General features: G+C 29.0%; 1 protein-coding gene across 1 annotated transcript in view; it reads left to right on the forward strand.

Moving 5' to 3' along the window:
* The first annotated feature begins 7,582 nt into the window (after positions 1-7,582).
* The window catches only part of LOC117176967 (regucalcin-like), an 86,131-nt gene continuing 76,376 nt past the window's right edge, over positions 7,583-17,337 (forward strand). Inside the window, exon 1 of the mRNA XM_033367397.1 lies at positions 7,583-7,768. Coding sequence (XP_033223288.1) covers positions 7,707-7,768 — 62 coding nt within the window. The 5' untranslated portion in view covers positions 7,583-7,706. The remainder of the gene's footprint in view (positions 7,769-17,337) is intronic.

A 17,337-nucleotide genomic window follows, 5' to 3' on the forward strand; every position in this document is an offset into this window, starting at 1 on the left:
GCTACAAGCTATCTAAGGATGGTACTATAGAACGCCACCTCAAGGTAGGCCTAGTGGCGCCATCTCTTGGTCAGGCCGGAAACTTATCAATCGACCCTCGTAAGTTGCAGTCTTACATATTTTAAGTATTATTATATTTATATTGTATATTATATTATATTGTAAATTAGATCCTATTCATATTAAACTACATATTTTCATGAATTTTTCATTTTCATTAGTAATAGTTAATGTTATTTTTCATATTTTTTCTGGTTATTTGCAAAATTTGGATTTTTTTAAAATATTTTTATGTCATTCTTTTTAATTGGGAACTTAATGATTATTTCATTAGCAATCACACTTAGTTGATAAATTCCATGATGTTGTAAACAAATGTAATAAACATATGCATTATTTGGGTATTTCACAACGAAAAAGTTGTCGAAAATGTTGGAAAAAACGAAGAAAGACTAATTAATACATTTGTCTATTAAATTTATTTGTAATATTGACAGTAATAATCTCATGAAGAAATTTCTTTATCATTAAATTGTTTTTATCCAAATTTTTAGCAATGTGACTTAAAAAAACGTAAACTTATAGAAAATCGTAGAAAAAATTCTTTGAACAAATAATCTGTTTATAATAAATTTTCTTCTTCATTATATAATATTTGAGCATCCTTAACTATTGCAACTCTTTAAAACTTAGAGGCTGTCTATAAAAGAGACTTAACATTTTAAGCGATCTCTGCCAGTCAGTTTTCTAAAATCTTTGACTTTCTTTTGAGTGCCTCCGAGCCATTGGAACTCTTTATTTAAAAATTTATTTATTTGAAGTTATTAAAAGTGAAATTCAAATTAAAACACTCAAAAATAAACCAGTTTGATTTTTTAACATTTAACATTAACGTTCAAATTTTATTCATAAAGACGCTCAATAATTTAAACATATTAAATGCGTATACCTTCTACATTTTTTGTTGAAAATCTTAAAATATCTAAAAGCAAAATTTTCATTCTTTCAGGCTTTAAATTAGTTTTCAGTCATCTTAAAACATTTATATATATCCTTAACTCCTCGAATTTTTCTAAATTAATCATTATTTTATTTTTATTTATTTAGCAACCTTTAAATCTTAACCTTTTAATATAAACTTTTTTCTTTTTTCTTTTAATTATAAGATCTAAAACGAGTCACAATATTTTCAAAACTCTTAATATCTTCTAAATTTACGCGAGTTTTAAAATATTTATAATAGTACAGTGGTTATTTATACACCGAAATTGAACAATTTTATTCACAAATTAAATAACTTAAAAATAGAACAATTACAATTGTGACATTCATAGTTCAAATTTAGTTGTGTGAAATTTTAACTATTCAAGGCTCTCTATTTCAAGCAAATCTGTTTCAAGTTATTTAGTTTCGAATTTAAACAGTTAAATGTTGCTATATTTCATAAAATGGTCCTTTTTTTAATTAGAATTTTTCAATAGAATTTCTTTCAAACTTGAACAATTTACATAGGTTGTTCTTCGCATATTCTAATTTAGTTAGTAGCAGCAGAGATTGTGAATTATATGAAGAATTATTTCCAGGATATTTTATATTATAAATAATATATTAGGAAAATAAAATAAAAATATTTTGTTAACATAAATAAATTAGGTGCACATATGAAAATATTCGCAGACCTTCCTCCATAATAGTACTTTATTTTTACCAATTTTCAAAAGAAAATCACTAACCCTCGTTTCAATTCTGCAGGCCTGTGAAGTTAGCGCGACCACTTTATCATATTAAGTTTTTTGAACATTGCATAATTCATTGCTAATTTTGTGATAATTTTGTACAGCATTAAAAAAAAATTTGGCTTTTTAATTTTTAGGAAAAAACTACTGGTTCCCTTTGGCCGAACTTTAAGCTGGCACCGCCACACATGAAATAATAGAAAATTCTCATTTTTTATTGCTGCATAATTTAGTGCTAATTTTTTTCTAATTTTGTACCAAATTTAGAAATTTTGTACTTTTTAATTTTTTTGTAAAAAACTGCTGGTTTTCTTTGGCCGAATGTTAGGCTAGCACGGCCACACATGAAATAATGGAAAATTCTAATTTTTTAATACTGCATAATTTAGTGCTAATTTTTTGCTAATTTTGTACCAAATTTAGAAATTTTGTGCTTTCTAATTTTTTTGAAAAAACTACTGGTTTCCTTTGGTCGAACGTTAGGCTAGCACGGCTACACATTAAATAATAGAAAATCCTCATTTTTTAATGCTGCATAATTTAGTGCTAATTTTGTACCAAATTTAGAAATTTTGTACTTTTTAATTTTTTGAAAAAAAACTACTGGTTTCCTTTGGCCGAACGTTAGGCTAGCACGGTCACACATGAAATAAAGGGAAATTCTCATTTTTTAATATTGCATAATTTTGCGCTAATTTTGTGCTAATTTTGTACCAGATTCATACATTTTGTGTCAATTATTACTGTTAATTTAAATCAACAAAAATGTTTGAAAACCAACCCCTGTCACCGAAAAAATACCTCCAGGATAAAAGCATGCACTTGATGTGAAAGTAAGTACGACAAAGTTTTGGTTTCATCTTGGGCTCTCCAGACAAATTAAAAATAATTTCTCAAAATCAAACCCTACAACACTGAAAATATACCCTCAAACAAAAATGAGACATTTCCAAATTTCATCTCCAAAAAGTAGATCTGTAAAGACTTTAAGAAATTCTATTATCCTCTAATAATAATACAGATTCCTTGAAAATTTTGACTTGGAACACCTGACATAATAATTCGTGTATTTCTGAAAATGATTCTTCTCTAGATCTCTCCAGTAGCTTAATAGGATAGCACTTGATCGGTAATCAGAAGTTCTGTGGTTTCATTCAGAGCGGAACGAAAGCAGATTTTTTGTCAGAAAAAAAATTTAATGAAAAGAACATGTTAATTCAAACCTTCATTTAGTCTAGAAAGAGGTTAAGAAATTCTATTATTCTCTAAGAATAATACAGATTTCGTGACAAATTTGAATTGTAACACCTGACATAATAACTCTCACAACAAAATTATATCCTTGGTACCTGCAAACATCAAGATTCACAAACAGGCTGGCAGTGACCTTGATACTAAATCCAGGGAATCCAAACGTAAACATTTAGGGCCGCATGAACTCCTCTTATGCTGTTGCCACAATGAATGAAGATGTATTCATTCTTTTGGTTAAAAATTTATTTTCTTTGTGGAAAATTAATTTTTCCACTTGAAAATTTAACCATTTCATTTTTGGTTTAAAACTGATATGTTTTAGTTAAAAATTCAACAATTTGGTTGAAAATTTATCTTTTTTAGTTTATAATTCAACGACTGTTTGAGAATTCATCTATCTCGTTGAAGATGCAGTATTTTACTGAGAAAATTAGGAATTGAATCGCTTTAAATTTAATTTAATATAGTAGTTCAGAGACAAAGTTAAAAAAACGATTAATTTTGTTTTTAGTATTATTCAATTATTTCATTATTCGGCGGTATTAATATATTGACGAATATATTTTAATATAATTTACCTAACCTTGCTCAATTTTCTTATATTCATTTTAAAAAATGCAAAACATTTGCATTTCTCCGTAATGTGAAAAATTATTTCTGGAGAAAATTTGAAATAAATGTAAATAACCTGGAGGTGTCAATGAATTTTTTTACTTCAGTTTTTTGAATTGCAATATAAAATTGAAAAACAATGATTCTTTATTTGTTTAAGTAGCTTTCTATTACTAAAATAAACCATTTTATTTAAGTTGTTTATTTTAAATAATTATTTCAACTATAAATTTAAGTATTATATTTTTGGTTAAAAATGTAACAGTTCGTTTGCAAATTTAATTTAATAACTTGGTTGAAATTTAAACTCTTTAATTGAATATAAATATTTTTGTTTAAATATTCCTAATTTTAGTTGAAAATTCATCTATTTTGTTGAAAAATCTTATTTTTTGGTTTAATTCATCTACCTTCAATTGAAAATTTAAATATTTTTAGTGGAAATATCAACTGCTACTTTTTTCATTAGGAATCAATTTTTAATCGAAGATTCATCGCTTTTGTTGAAAATTTAACTATTTTGATAAAAACTCTATTTTTTTTGTAGGAAATCAATTATTTGATTCGAAATTATGATTTTTCATTTTATGTTTTAAATTTATTTTTCAATCTTCTAAAAATGATCAATTTTAGAAATATTACTTATGTCTTTTAAAATAAAAAGATTAAATTTTAATTGCATAATTGAAACTTATCAAAGGGAAAAATGAAAATACAGAATATCAATTTCATATATTTAAATTTTGATCTAATTTGACTTTGTATAACGAATTTCTTACCTTTTTAATTTCAAATCATTCTTTGTTAACGTGGTTGAATGCTTTTGTCAAGAATTCTTTTGATTTTTCTTAAAGAGTTATCATTTTATTAAAAAATTCATCTTTTTTCTTCTTAAAACTCAACTGCCTCCTAAAAAGTTAAACTCTTTCGATAAAAATAACTTTTTTTAAGATTCACCTTTTAATCAAAAACTCATATCTTTGTTTGGAATTTTAAATATTTCGTTAATAATTAGTTTTTTTGTTTATTCGAGAACAAACTTTTCAAATTGCAAATGCAACTATTCTATTTCTGGTTGGAAATTGATATTTGAATTAAAAGTTTATCTTTTATAATAGAAAACTCAAGTATTTGATTGTAGATTCATGTATTTTGTTAAACATTTGTTGTTTTTTTTAATTCAACATCTTGGATGAAAATTCAAAATCAGTATTTTTTTTGAATTTAACTGTTTTCTGTTTAAGTTAAACTAATTCTTTGTTGAAATATCAAATATTATTTTTTTTCGATCAAAATTCCCCTTTTTGGTTGATTTAAATTCAACTGCTAAGTTAAGAGTTGAAGTTCTACTTGTAAGATTCACCTTTTCGGTTGAGAATTAAACTATGTACTTCTTTGGATAAATAAAATATTGTGTATGCATGATTATGTACTTTTTTAGTTAAATGAAGTGTCCCATTTGATTATACGGAGAGAAATTAAAATACTCTTAAATAAAAATTTATTTTGAAGGAATCATTATTTGCTTTAAGTAAAGAATCATTCATTTGGCTGGAAGAAATTTTTTCTTCAATTTTCCAGGCCAATCAGTGTCATAATTTTCACTCAAACTGTTGCAAAACCAATACCCACTATGATGAACATTATTTATTGTTAATAACGCTATTGCTTAAGTTTGATAAAATTTGATATGAGGAAAATGCAATGCTTTAATATTTTTCAACATTAAATCTTTTACAAATTAAATAAACAGTATTTCAGAAACGAATTTAAAATTTTCAAATTTATTGGCTTATTTTGAACAAAAAATATTTCTTTTACTATAAAGTATGATTATTAAACAAAGTACTAGAATTTTCTACAGAGTGATTAAATTTTAAAAATAATAGTTATAGTTTATATTTCAATCAAAAAAGATGAAATTTATTTTAAAACATATTTGACCAAAAAGTTACATTTTTAACAAATAAAGATTTTTCACTCAAGGAATACATAAAAGTTCATCCAAATAGAAGGTTTAAATTCAGACCAACTTCTTTCTAAAAAAATGTATTTTTAAAAAATTCACTATTGTAAGTTCAAAATGCAAGCATTTCTCTTAAAATTCGTAGTATGATTCAACATACTGTTTTTGAATAAAAAATTTAATTTTTTAATCAAATATCCAAAAATATATTTTTCTTCTAGAATTCATCTTAATTGGAATAATAATTATATTACTTTGTTAACAGGTAGACTCTTCAATTGAAAATTAATTTTTGTGATTGACGATTAATAATTTTAATTGAAATTCTATCTCTGTGGTTGAAAAGTGCTAATTTGTTAAAAACATGTTGTTGCTTGGCTGAAAATCAACTTTATTTACTGCAAATTTAACTACTCCAGTTAAAACACAAACTATTTTGTTGAAATTTTTGTCATAAATTAATTTTTTCAACTGAAAATGTAAATATTGCAGTTAAATATTAAATATTATTATTAATTAATATTATTAATTAATGTTTCAATCAAAAGATGAATTTTCTCTACAGATATTGAATTCACAAACCAAAATATTACTTGCATTTTTACCCAAAAAGCATCAAATTTCAAACCCCCAACATTATTTTTCCTCTAAAAAATGAGAATTTTCAGCTAAAAAAGTTTAAACGTAAAAAATGGAAGCTACATTTTCAGTTAAAAAATTAATTTTAAACCAATAAACGATTTTTGCCAAAACAGTTTAATTTTCTATTAGACATAAGCCTTCAAAAAGAAATTAAACAATGTACTTCAACTTTTACCCAAGTAGTTGAATTATCATTTGAAAAAGATTATCTTATCAATACATTTGAACTTTTTACCAAAGAGATGAATTTTCATCTAAAAATATATATCTAAAAAAAATTCTTAACAAAGTCATTCAACGAAAGCTTTTAAACAAAATAGTCGAATACTAAACCAAGATTTTAGTTGACTGCTCATGATCAAAATATTAAGTTTTAAAAAAGAAATAAGTTTTTAGGAAAAAAGTTGAATTTTCAATCTAAAAAAGGCGAATTTTTAACAAAAAGGATGACTTTTTAACAAAATTGTTGAATTCTCCCCCAAATAGTTGCATTTTTAGCAAAAAAAAAGAAAAAAGTTCTCTTAAAACAGATTAATTTGTGTTAAAAACATATTTCTAATAGTCATTTTTTTATCCAAAAAAGATTCCAATTGACTTTTCATGGTAAAATATGAATTTAAAAAAAAAAGTATGTTTCCAAGAAAAAAATTTAATTTTCAATCCAAAAAGATGAATTTTTGTTAACGAAGAAGGATAAAATTTGCACTATAACAGAAGAATTTTTATAAATAAAAACGAGTTTTTTGTAATTGAACTTGCATCCATAAAATGATTTCGGTTCTGATTTCAACAGCAAATGATTAAATTTAAACAAAAAGTAAATTTTCTACGAAATTATTAAATTTTTATTAAAACAGCAGAATTAGCAACAAAAAAGTATGAGTTTTTAACAAAAATTTTGAATGTTTAACCAAATAGTTTTATTCATATTCAAGAAAGATGTAATTTCTGCTAAAGCAGGTGAATTTAAAAATAAAAAGGACAAACATGAAAAAATAGGTTTTCAAGTAAGCAGTTGCATTTTTATGTAAGAAAGATCAAATTCCTTCATAAAAAGATGAACTAAAAAAAACCTAAATGAATAGTTAAATTTTTATCCAAAGAAGATTCGATTTTACTTCTTAGCCATAAAACAAGAATTGCAAACAATAACTTTTTATAAAAAGTTCTTTTAATAGCTTCGCTTTGTTTTACGTTCTTGAAAACTTCCAAGAACATAATTTTTATGTTTTACAAACGTTAATAAATATCCAGCCGTATTCAACTAAACGCTACCTTAAAAACATAACTACGTTATTACTTTTTTATTTTCAGCATTATTCAGCAATCTTAGAATTTCCGGCTCACATTATCAGCAAGAAACAGAACATAAAAATTGTATGTCCAAGCGGACAATGCAGTGAGTATTTTTACGCAATTATTACCAAATACAAACTCCAGTTGAGAATATTTTTTTGCTGTTCCAAAGGACAGATTGAATAAAAAAACATTAATCAATGACAATCATATTCGCAATTTGCGCTTATAGCGTATTTCTTCCTTTAGTAAGTTGTGAAGAGTAAGTACTATTACATTCAATATTTTTAAACCTTTTACAATTACACCAAACTCTCGCTTTCAGTCAAGTGTCGGGGGTTGCTCTCAAATGACCTCAGACTTATTTCGGGGGGGGGGGGGGGGGGGGAGAAACGTGAACAGTGAAGGCCGCAGTTCTATGAAGGCTGTGAATGAGGTCACTGAAAGCGAGAGTTTGGTGCAGATAGAAAAATACTCAATACTGAATAGTTTAATATAATATTAATTCAACGAATTATAACTGAGCCACAGCAACGCGTCCTCGGGTTGCGGATAGAGGGTCCCTGTACTAAGGGTTTCTGCTGAATATGATTACAAAAATAAGTAGACAGTCGTGGACAATTGTCCAGGGGGGGGGGTGTCCCGAAGGAATTAACCCCCAAGAGGAGATGTGAAAACCGTGCCGAAAGCTGAATGGCACCTGGGCGAGGTGTCTAGAACGGTGAATCTGGGATACCGGAAGACCTCTCAGAGTACGCAGTCTTCTCCTTGAATGCCGACAATGGGTCGGCCAACAATGCCGACCATTCTAGAGCTAGGGGAGCCATTGAAGATGGATTCAATGCGATGGATCGACGGAATCTCGGGACCTTTAGGTGGACATAGACTTATCATCTGTCTTTTGGAAAGCTTAAAGGTTCATCCGCAAATCATTAGTTGCATAGAAAGATTGATGCCGCTTCGGAAAACCAGATTTACTATCTCATCAGGAAAAAATCGTGTGACAACTAACAAGGTCGCCTTTCAGAGAGGAGTGTTTCAGCGCGACACCATGAGCCCACTCCTCTTTTGCCTTACATTATTGCCACTATCTCTAGCACTTCGCCATTCCGACTGGTCCTTTTGCGGCAAACCTGCAGATCGAAATTACAAGGTCAATCATGTATTTTACATGAACGATCTTAAGATCTATGCTAAAAACAAAGAGCAACTACATCTATCTCTAGGGATTGTCGAACGATATACTAAGGACATTGTAATGGAATTTGGGTGAGACAAATGCGCCAAGGTTTATTTGAAGAGAGGAAAACTGAATGGCATCCCTGAAGATCCTGAGCTCGTTGATAGAAGCTCTATACGACACCTTTGCGCTGGACAGACTTATGCATACCTAGACGTGCCACAGAGCCGCATTCAGGATGTGACATCTATAAAGGATACTCTCCGAAGCAGATACAAATGTCTTATCCGGCAGATTTGATCTTCCGAACTGTAGGCGAGGAACAAAGTATCTGCAACGAACATGCTTGCCATCCCGGTAGTACTCTATTCATTTGAAGTGGTTCCATGCTCTGAGCATTTAGCTCACATACTGTCCAGTTATCCAACTCATGCATTAACCTTAATATCGTTCCTCTAAATGCTCCTAGGGGAATCGAGTCAATTGTCGAGAATGGGAAGTGCCGCATATACTGGAACTTTATATTATCGACAATTGTTTATGTTGCACACTTGAGGCCTGACATGGTGCTTCTTGACTTCAAGAAGCGAACAATGTTCGTTATCGAATTTTCGGCACTTGCTAACAAAAACATCGCAGCCAAGGAGAATGAAAGGAAAGAGAGGTATAGAGACCTTATAAGGGAGTTGCAACGATTGTACCCGGAATATTCTGTTAAACTAATCGTCCTTATCATCGGCGCTCTTGAAGGTGCCAATCTTTCACTCGTTAACAGCCTGAAAAGCATCCCTGCTTGTCAACAACATGCTAAAACACTTGCGGGAAAAATGCAGAAAGCGGTAGTGCTTGGGTCGCTCCATGTCCTTAGGGTGTATGAAACTTTTGCCGGATCGTCATGTTGATTCCTTTACAGACTGTAACCACCCATCTTGCGGTCGTGAAACGTGGTTGTGGCTAAATTTTACCGCTATTTCGCTGGGAGCGGGTGCAATTTTTCAGATTAGCACCCGCTCCTGGCTAAATCCCGCGGTTGTCCTTATGACAAATTTTTAATTCTATATATAATAATAATATTAATAACATGATTTTAATCAATTTCTTTCAATGTTCAATGAATATATATTTGTTTGAACAATTTGTATTTGCTCGAGCAGTTTTTTTCGATACTTTTACTGTTTATTAATATTTGAAAAAAATATAGTTTGTTTAAATAATAACTTTTCTAAAAATACTTTAAAAATCGTAATTAATTCTATGTTTTCTATTTTATTTTATTCTTTGAGTTATAAAAAAATAACTGGTCGAGCAAATAAAAACTGTTTAAACAAATATAAATTTGTCAAACATTGGAAGAATTTTATCAAAATTATGTAATTATTCAACAAAAATTAGCACAGAAAACCAATTTGAAAAAAAGTGGACACATCTGGTTCAATTTTCAGAAATTTCAAAATAAGCAATAATTAATTTTTTAGATAACACAGGATCACAAACCGTCTAAGTCTGCAACATAAGAGGGACTAGGTGTATTTTATGTTTTTGAGGACACTGAATCCGAATCCGGTGTGCGTTCGACGCCATCGGATTAGTATTAAGGGCAGTTCAAGGTCAAACTTACAAAATTCATCGCTAACCAACTAAATCAGGACACCTTTAGGTTTAAGTAGTCGCTGAATTCAAATCCGGTGCCTGCTGATGCCATCAGATCGTTATCAAGGTCAGTTCAAGGTCAAACTTGCAAAATTAATCGATAACCAACTAAATCAGGGTAGTTTTAGGTTTAAGTGGATATCTTGAGATGAAGGTTAAGAGATTTTAATGGTAAAATTTGGAAGAACCTGAAAAGTTTTTATGTGGTTTCTGTGCTGTTTAGAAATTGTAACTTTATTGCAATTCAAAAATGCTATAGTATTAGGTACTTTTTGAATCAATTACATCTTAACTAGGCTAATACAGCGTGAGAAACGCTTTTAATTCAAGGGAAGTGGTTTTGGCATCACTAGGGTCGTGAAATCCAGGTTTATGTGATGTTCAAAGTATGATGCTACATATAAGTAAAAATGTGATGCTTGTTTAAAACGAATTTTTGTCTGAAGAACGCGTCTTTTTGGCTCTAATGATCTTTGAATACTTTTTCGTTTATGAACGATCTTCATATCCCTTTTTAGGCACCAGCAATAGTCAGACATCATATGAGTGTCCCATACACCTTGATATCTATGCTCCATGTCTTCAAAGTCATGATAGAACCTCTTTCCCTGCTAAGAACAGGGGAAAAAAACTTGTATCTTTCTGCCTTTGATTTGGCGTGAACATTCAGGTCATAAAATCATATTTTATACATCACATAAACTTGGCGTTGGCACCCCCGTTTCTGTAACGGGTAAGTTCTGAAAGAAGTGGTTCCTCTGCGTGGTTCAGAATGGGTAAAGCTGAAACCACATCAACTGAATTTATAGCGTTTCTCACGCTGTATTAAGCCAGTTTGAATTTAATGCATTTAAAAAGTACCTGATAATATAGCATTCTTGAATGGCGGCAAAGTTACAAATTCTAAACAGCACAGAAGCCACATAAAAACTCTTCAGGTTTTTCCAAATTTGACTATTGAAATCTCTTAACCTTCATCTCAAGATGTCTAATTAAGCCTTAAAGTACCCTGATGTAGTTGGTTAGCGATGAATTTTGTGGGTTTGGCCTTGAACTGACCTTGATACTGACTTGATGGCATCAAACAGACACCGCATCACAATTTAGCGATTACTTAAGCCTAAAGGTGTCCTGATTTAGTTGGTTAGCGAAAAATTTTGTATGTTCGACTTTGGACTGACCTTGATACTGACCTTTCGATGTCAAACAGACACGGAATTCGAATTTAACAACCACTTAAAACTAAAAGTACCCTGATTTAGTTGGTTTTCCACAAATTTGGTAGGTTTGACCTTGTATTGACCTTGATAGTGACCTAATGGTGTCAAACCGACACCGGATTCGAATTCAGCGAACACTTACAACCATAGTTACCCTAATTTAGTTGGCTAGCGATCTTGAGCTTGAACTGCCCTTGATGGTGACATGATGGCGACAAACGGACAACAGATTCGGATTCAACGACCTCAAAAACATAACGTACGCATATTCCCTCTTATGTTGCAGGCTTAGACGGTTCGCGGTCCTGTGTAATTACATAAGATGTTTACAAAAATTCACTACTTCAAACAATGACCAAATATTGCGTTTCAAATAGACCGTAAGATTATTTCTTACATTTTTGAGAAATAAATAATTGTTTAAATAATTTACATGCAATTTTTTAAAAATTGTAAATTTCTCCATGTAAATTAAATGAAATTTTGATGTACCCGGTGACACGTGTTAATATTCGATTTACAAAAAGAAATTTATGGATTATCTTTCTCCTAAAATGAAAACTGTGATCATTTCCGCAGAAATAGATTTGGCAGTATTGAATGTGAGCATGATATGGAGAAGAAGTAGCCCTAACATTTTTTCGTTACCCCCTTAATGGCCTCTATAACATATATTTTAACCATCGTGAACATTTGATTATGATTTGATTTTTCAAAATTTGATTATAACTTTTATGAAAAAATCTTTTGAGTTGATGTTTGGGGTAAATTTATCTTATAGGGGTAGTCACTCACCCCTGCAATATGGATAATATCCGAGCGGGGGCACTAAGAACAGAATTATCCTGCTACGGTCTTTCAAAATGTTTGCGTGATTAGATCTTTTTAAAATTTTTTTTAAATTTGTTATTTAACAACAAAGTTAACTTTTTTCTTAGCTTTTCCTAAGTGTCATTTATTTAAAGATATTCGGATTGATCAAAGAAAATCTCAAAAAAAAGTTAAAGCTAGATGGTAATAATTTCCAGTTTGTAAAAATAATTTGAAAAAAATTGTTGTTGTGTTATAAACAAATTAATCAAAATAAGACACGTTCTGTGATTGGCAATGTTTAGGACTTTGAAATTAATAGATTTTTGAAATAGGAGAATGTTACATTGCTGTTAATAAAGAATAGATGCTTTGTGGTAATTTTGTTAACAATTTTTTCATTAACAAATTCATAGTTTAGTGATTTTGCCATGAATAGGCTCACTTTATGTATATGGAATCAACTAGGGATGTCTTTCCAATGACTTTTCGCTGTGATAATTTACAAATTTACAATAAGTATACATTATTTAAACAATTTTTACAACCAAATTCACGAATGTGTTTTGTGTCTTCAGCTGATCTTTATTTGGGAAGCTTGAAATATAATTTTTCACAAATTAAGAGACTACCGCTTCCAAAAGCTAAAGCACTCCATTTGAATATACTAAGTGAGGTCATTGGATTGAGAAACAATCGAAATTGTCAATTGGCAAGAAAGGACACATAATTCATTTGTATATAAAAATTGTTTAAATAATTAATAATGTTGTAAATTTTCAAAGTATCATAGAAAAGAGTCATCGAAAAAACATTCTTTGTTGACTCTGTCATCAACGAATCATCGAAACTACATATCTACTTGTTTCCGTAAAAAATTGAGCCTTTTTATGAAAAAATCGTCAAACTGTGATTTTGTTTATAAAAATTGTTTATATAATAAATAATTGTCATCAATTTGAAAACTACTACAGCAAAGAGTGCTCGGAACAACATCCCTACTTGATTACGTAAACCAAAATTAAGCCTATTCATTGAAAAATGGTCAAAGTGTGAATTTGTTTATAAAAAATGTTTAAATAATGTATAATTATTGTTGATTTGTAAACTATCATAGCAAAGAGTCATTAAAAATACAGTCCTAGTTGATTTTGTAAATAAAATATGAGCCTATTCGGTTGACAAATGGCTTAACTGTGAATTTGTTTATAAAAATGGTTTCAATAATGAAAAAATGTTGTCAATTTGCAACGTACCATAGCAAAAAGTCATCAAAAAAACATCCTTAGTTGATTCCGCACACCAAAATTGATCTTATTCATTAAAAATCGCCAAACTGTGAATATGTTTATAAAAATTATTTAAATAATGAATAATTGTCATCAATTTAAAAGGATCCTATTGAAGAGTTATGAAAAAGACATCCCTAGTTGACTTCCTAAACGAAAATTGAGTCATTTCATTGCGAATACGCCAAACCATGAATTTGTTCATAACAATTGTTAAAATAATAAATAATTGTTAGTAATTCGCTAAGTTCTACAGCAAAGATTGTGTAAATAATTAATAATTGTTGTCAATTTGCAAAATATTATAGAAAAGAGTCCTCAACAAGATGTCAGTAGTTAATTCTGCAAACAAAAATTGAGCCAATTCATTGAAAAATCGTCAAAATGTGAATTTTTTTATAAAAATTGTTTAAATAATGCAAATATGTTGTCAATTAGGAAAGTGTCACAGTAAAGAGTCATCGAAAAGACATCCCTAGTTGATTTCGTAAACCAAAATTGGGCATATTCATTGAAAAATCGCCACAATGTGAATTTATTTATAAAAATTGTTTAAATAATAAATCATTGTTGTCCACTTGCAAATTATTCTAGTGAAAAGTCATCGAAAATACATGTTCAGTTAATTCGGTAAACAAAAATTGAGTCTATTTATTAAAAAATCGCCAAACTGTGAATTTCTTTATTAAAAATGTTTAAATAATTAATAATATTTTCCAATTTGCAAAGCATCCTAGTAAAAATTCATTGAAAAGATATCCCTAGTTGATTCCGTAAACAAAAATTTAGCCTATTCATAGAAAAATCGTCAAAATGTGAATTTGGTTATAAAAATTTTTAAATAATGTTTCTAAAAAAATTTTAAACAATTAACAAAAAGTATCTATTGCTAATCAATAGTAATGGAACATTTATTTCTCTCACATTTTATACAAAGTCTATTAATTTCAATAAGCTAAACATTGTCAAACCTAAAAAATGACTTTTCTTTACTAATTTTTTTATGACACAATAAGCTTTTTTTAATTATTCTAACCAATTGCTAATTATTCTTATACAGTTGTTACACTTTTTAAAGATTTTATTTCATCACTCTGAATGTCTTAAAAGAAATGGCACTTGGGAAAAGTTAAAAAAAAAAATTTCGTTAAATAAATAAAACTTCATGGCATTTGAAGGAATTTTGAGGAATTTCAAGTGGATAAACAATTTTTCTAAATAATCTCTACAAAACTTTATATTTTGAATTATTTTTGAAAATTTTACGAAAAATTCGACACAGGTAAAAATATTTTTAGGAATTTCAGAAGCATTGAATAGACTAAAAATATTTTTGAATTTGAAAGCATTTCCGACAATTTATCAAATATTTTTTATTTCATTCTTTTATTAAAAAGGCCACTATTATATTCTTGGTTCAAAATTCATCTCATTTCGTTGAAAAATGGTATTTCCTGGTTAAAAATTCAATAATTTTGTTCAAAATAATACTATATTGTTAAGAAATCAAATTTTGTAATCAAAAATTCAAGTAATTTGTCAAAAATTCCAAATTATAGTTAAAATTTTTTAAATGACAGTCAAACTATTTGATTTTTAGTAAACAAAATTTCTTTTTTAGTTAAAAATTTAAAATAAAATATTTTTTTTAGAATTTATCTTTTTTAGTTGAAAAGCAGATTATTTGACTCAAAATTAAAGTACTGTGTAAAGAAATTAATTTTTAAATTAAGAGTTCAAAATTCAACTATTTGCGTTTAAATGAATTTTCATGGTATAAAGTGCACTGTATTCTAGAAAAATCATATTTTTGAGTTCAAAAATCAATTTTTGGTAGATATTATATTTTTTGAAAATATTTAATATTTTATAAAGTATTTTGTTCAAAATTCAATTTTTTTCTGATTGAACATTTTGTCTTCTTGATCTGAAATTCATCTTTTGGGTTAAAAATTTTTTTTGTTAAATTTTTTTAATGTGAAAGTTTAAATATTCCATGTGAATTCTGCGAGTTCCTGGAATTCCATGAACTCCATCAATTTTAGGAAATAAATCAATTCCGCGAGTCCGATAATTTCATGACTTTCGCCAATTCCATGACTTCCGCGAATTCCATGAATTTCGTAAATTCCGTGAACTCGTGAATTTCATGAATTCCATGAATCAATTGAATGCCACCGGTTCCTCGAATTTCATGCATTCCATTAATTTTTTGAAATACACAAATTTCGTGAATGCCCTTAATTTTATTACTTTCGCCAATTATATGACTTCCGTGAATTCCATGGATGCCGTGAATTCCATGAATCCCTTGAATTCCATGGCTTCCGAAAATTTCACGAATTCCGTAAATTCTGCGAATTCCATGAATTTCGTTGATTTAATGAATGATTTCTATAAATTCTGCTAATTCCATGAATGCCGCAAATTCCGTAAACTACATTAAGTCTTAGAATTTCGTGAATTCCGTAAATTTTGTGACCATTAAAAATTCTGAACCAAAAATATGAATGTTTGAAGGTAAATATTTGTTAATTAGAAATCTTCTAAATTATAAACTTTAAAAACGCAGATTATCCAAGAATAATTTCAATTTTTGTTATTGGTGCGCTATTTTTTAATGTAGTATAGGTATTTATACTTTTCTCTCTGATTCTGATATAATTTCTTGTCCAACTTCGAAGTTTATTGGTAAATTTTAACAAGTTTAAAAGAGACAAAATAGCGGTGGTTTTTCTGAAAATATTCAATGTTAATATATTCAAAATTCCATCGTTTTTTTCTAGTGCGTTTTTTTTCAAATTGAATCTGCACCTGTCACCAGTCACAGGAGTGCCTTGCCGCCCCTCATGGGACGTTTGAAAGGGGGTAAGAAATGTGACGTTAAATTATTTCTGTGATCAGACAGAAGGCCGCCTTTCCCATTATGAGATATTGGAAAGGTTTATGGGTGTGACTTAAATTATTTATAGTAGCAAGTCCTATTTAGTAGTATAGTATAGTTAGTTTTATCAAGCTTCAAATTATAAAAGTAAAATCGAATCCAAGCGTTCGAAAATCATAGGGAGGATTCGGACGAACTTGAGACTGTGGTGACACAGAACAAATATATAAATTGATTTGGATGAGTTAAAGCTTAAAGGACTACATTTTCTGAAACATAACCTAACTTTTAGTTTTATTCGTTTCTGAATTTTTTCTAGGGACAACAAGCAGTTTTGATAATCTTTGCCTAACTCAAAAGGAGTAAAATTTTAAAAATACATAATTTTCGGAACGACTAGCCAAATAGTGAGAATAGACTAGTCATTCCGAATTTCGGGACGACGAGACACTTCGTTTTTTTTTTAAGTTTGCAATAACTTTCGTAAGTTTCCTGGTAAACATCTAGAATTTTTCCGTAAATTTAAAGATATTTTGGGCAGGTTTAAGGTACTTTTTAAAATTTTAATTTCCTAAGTTAAGAACCACGTCTCTCGGCTATTCTCTAAGTTTCCATCCTAAGTTAAAGTTTCTATGAAAGCACCGCCACACAGTGGGGTGAAATCGGAAGACGAGGTTCAAAATGACATTTAGAACGCAATTGTGGGTCCGGATGCAATAAGGACACATAAAATTTTTTCGTGCGAAAACGAAGTCCCCTGGAGGCTTTAGAAAAAATTTTCGAATTTTAATTTTCAAA

Source organism: Belonocnema kinseyi, chromosome 7 (genome assembly GCF_010883055.1).
Source record: "Belonocnema kinseyi isolate 2016_QV_RU_SX_M_011 chromosome 7, B_treatae_v1, whole genome shotgun sequence".
In the NCBI taxonomy this organism is placed as follows: domain Eukaryota; kingdom Metazoa; phylum Arthropoda; class Insecta; order Hymenoptera; family Cynipidae; genus Belonocnema; species Belonocnema kinseyi.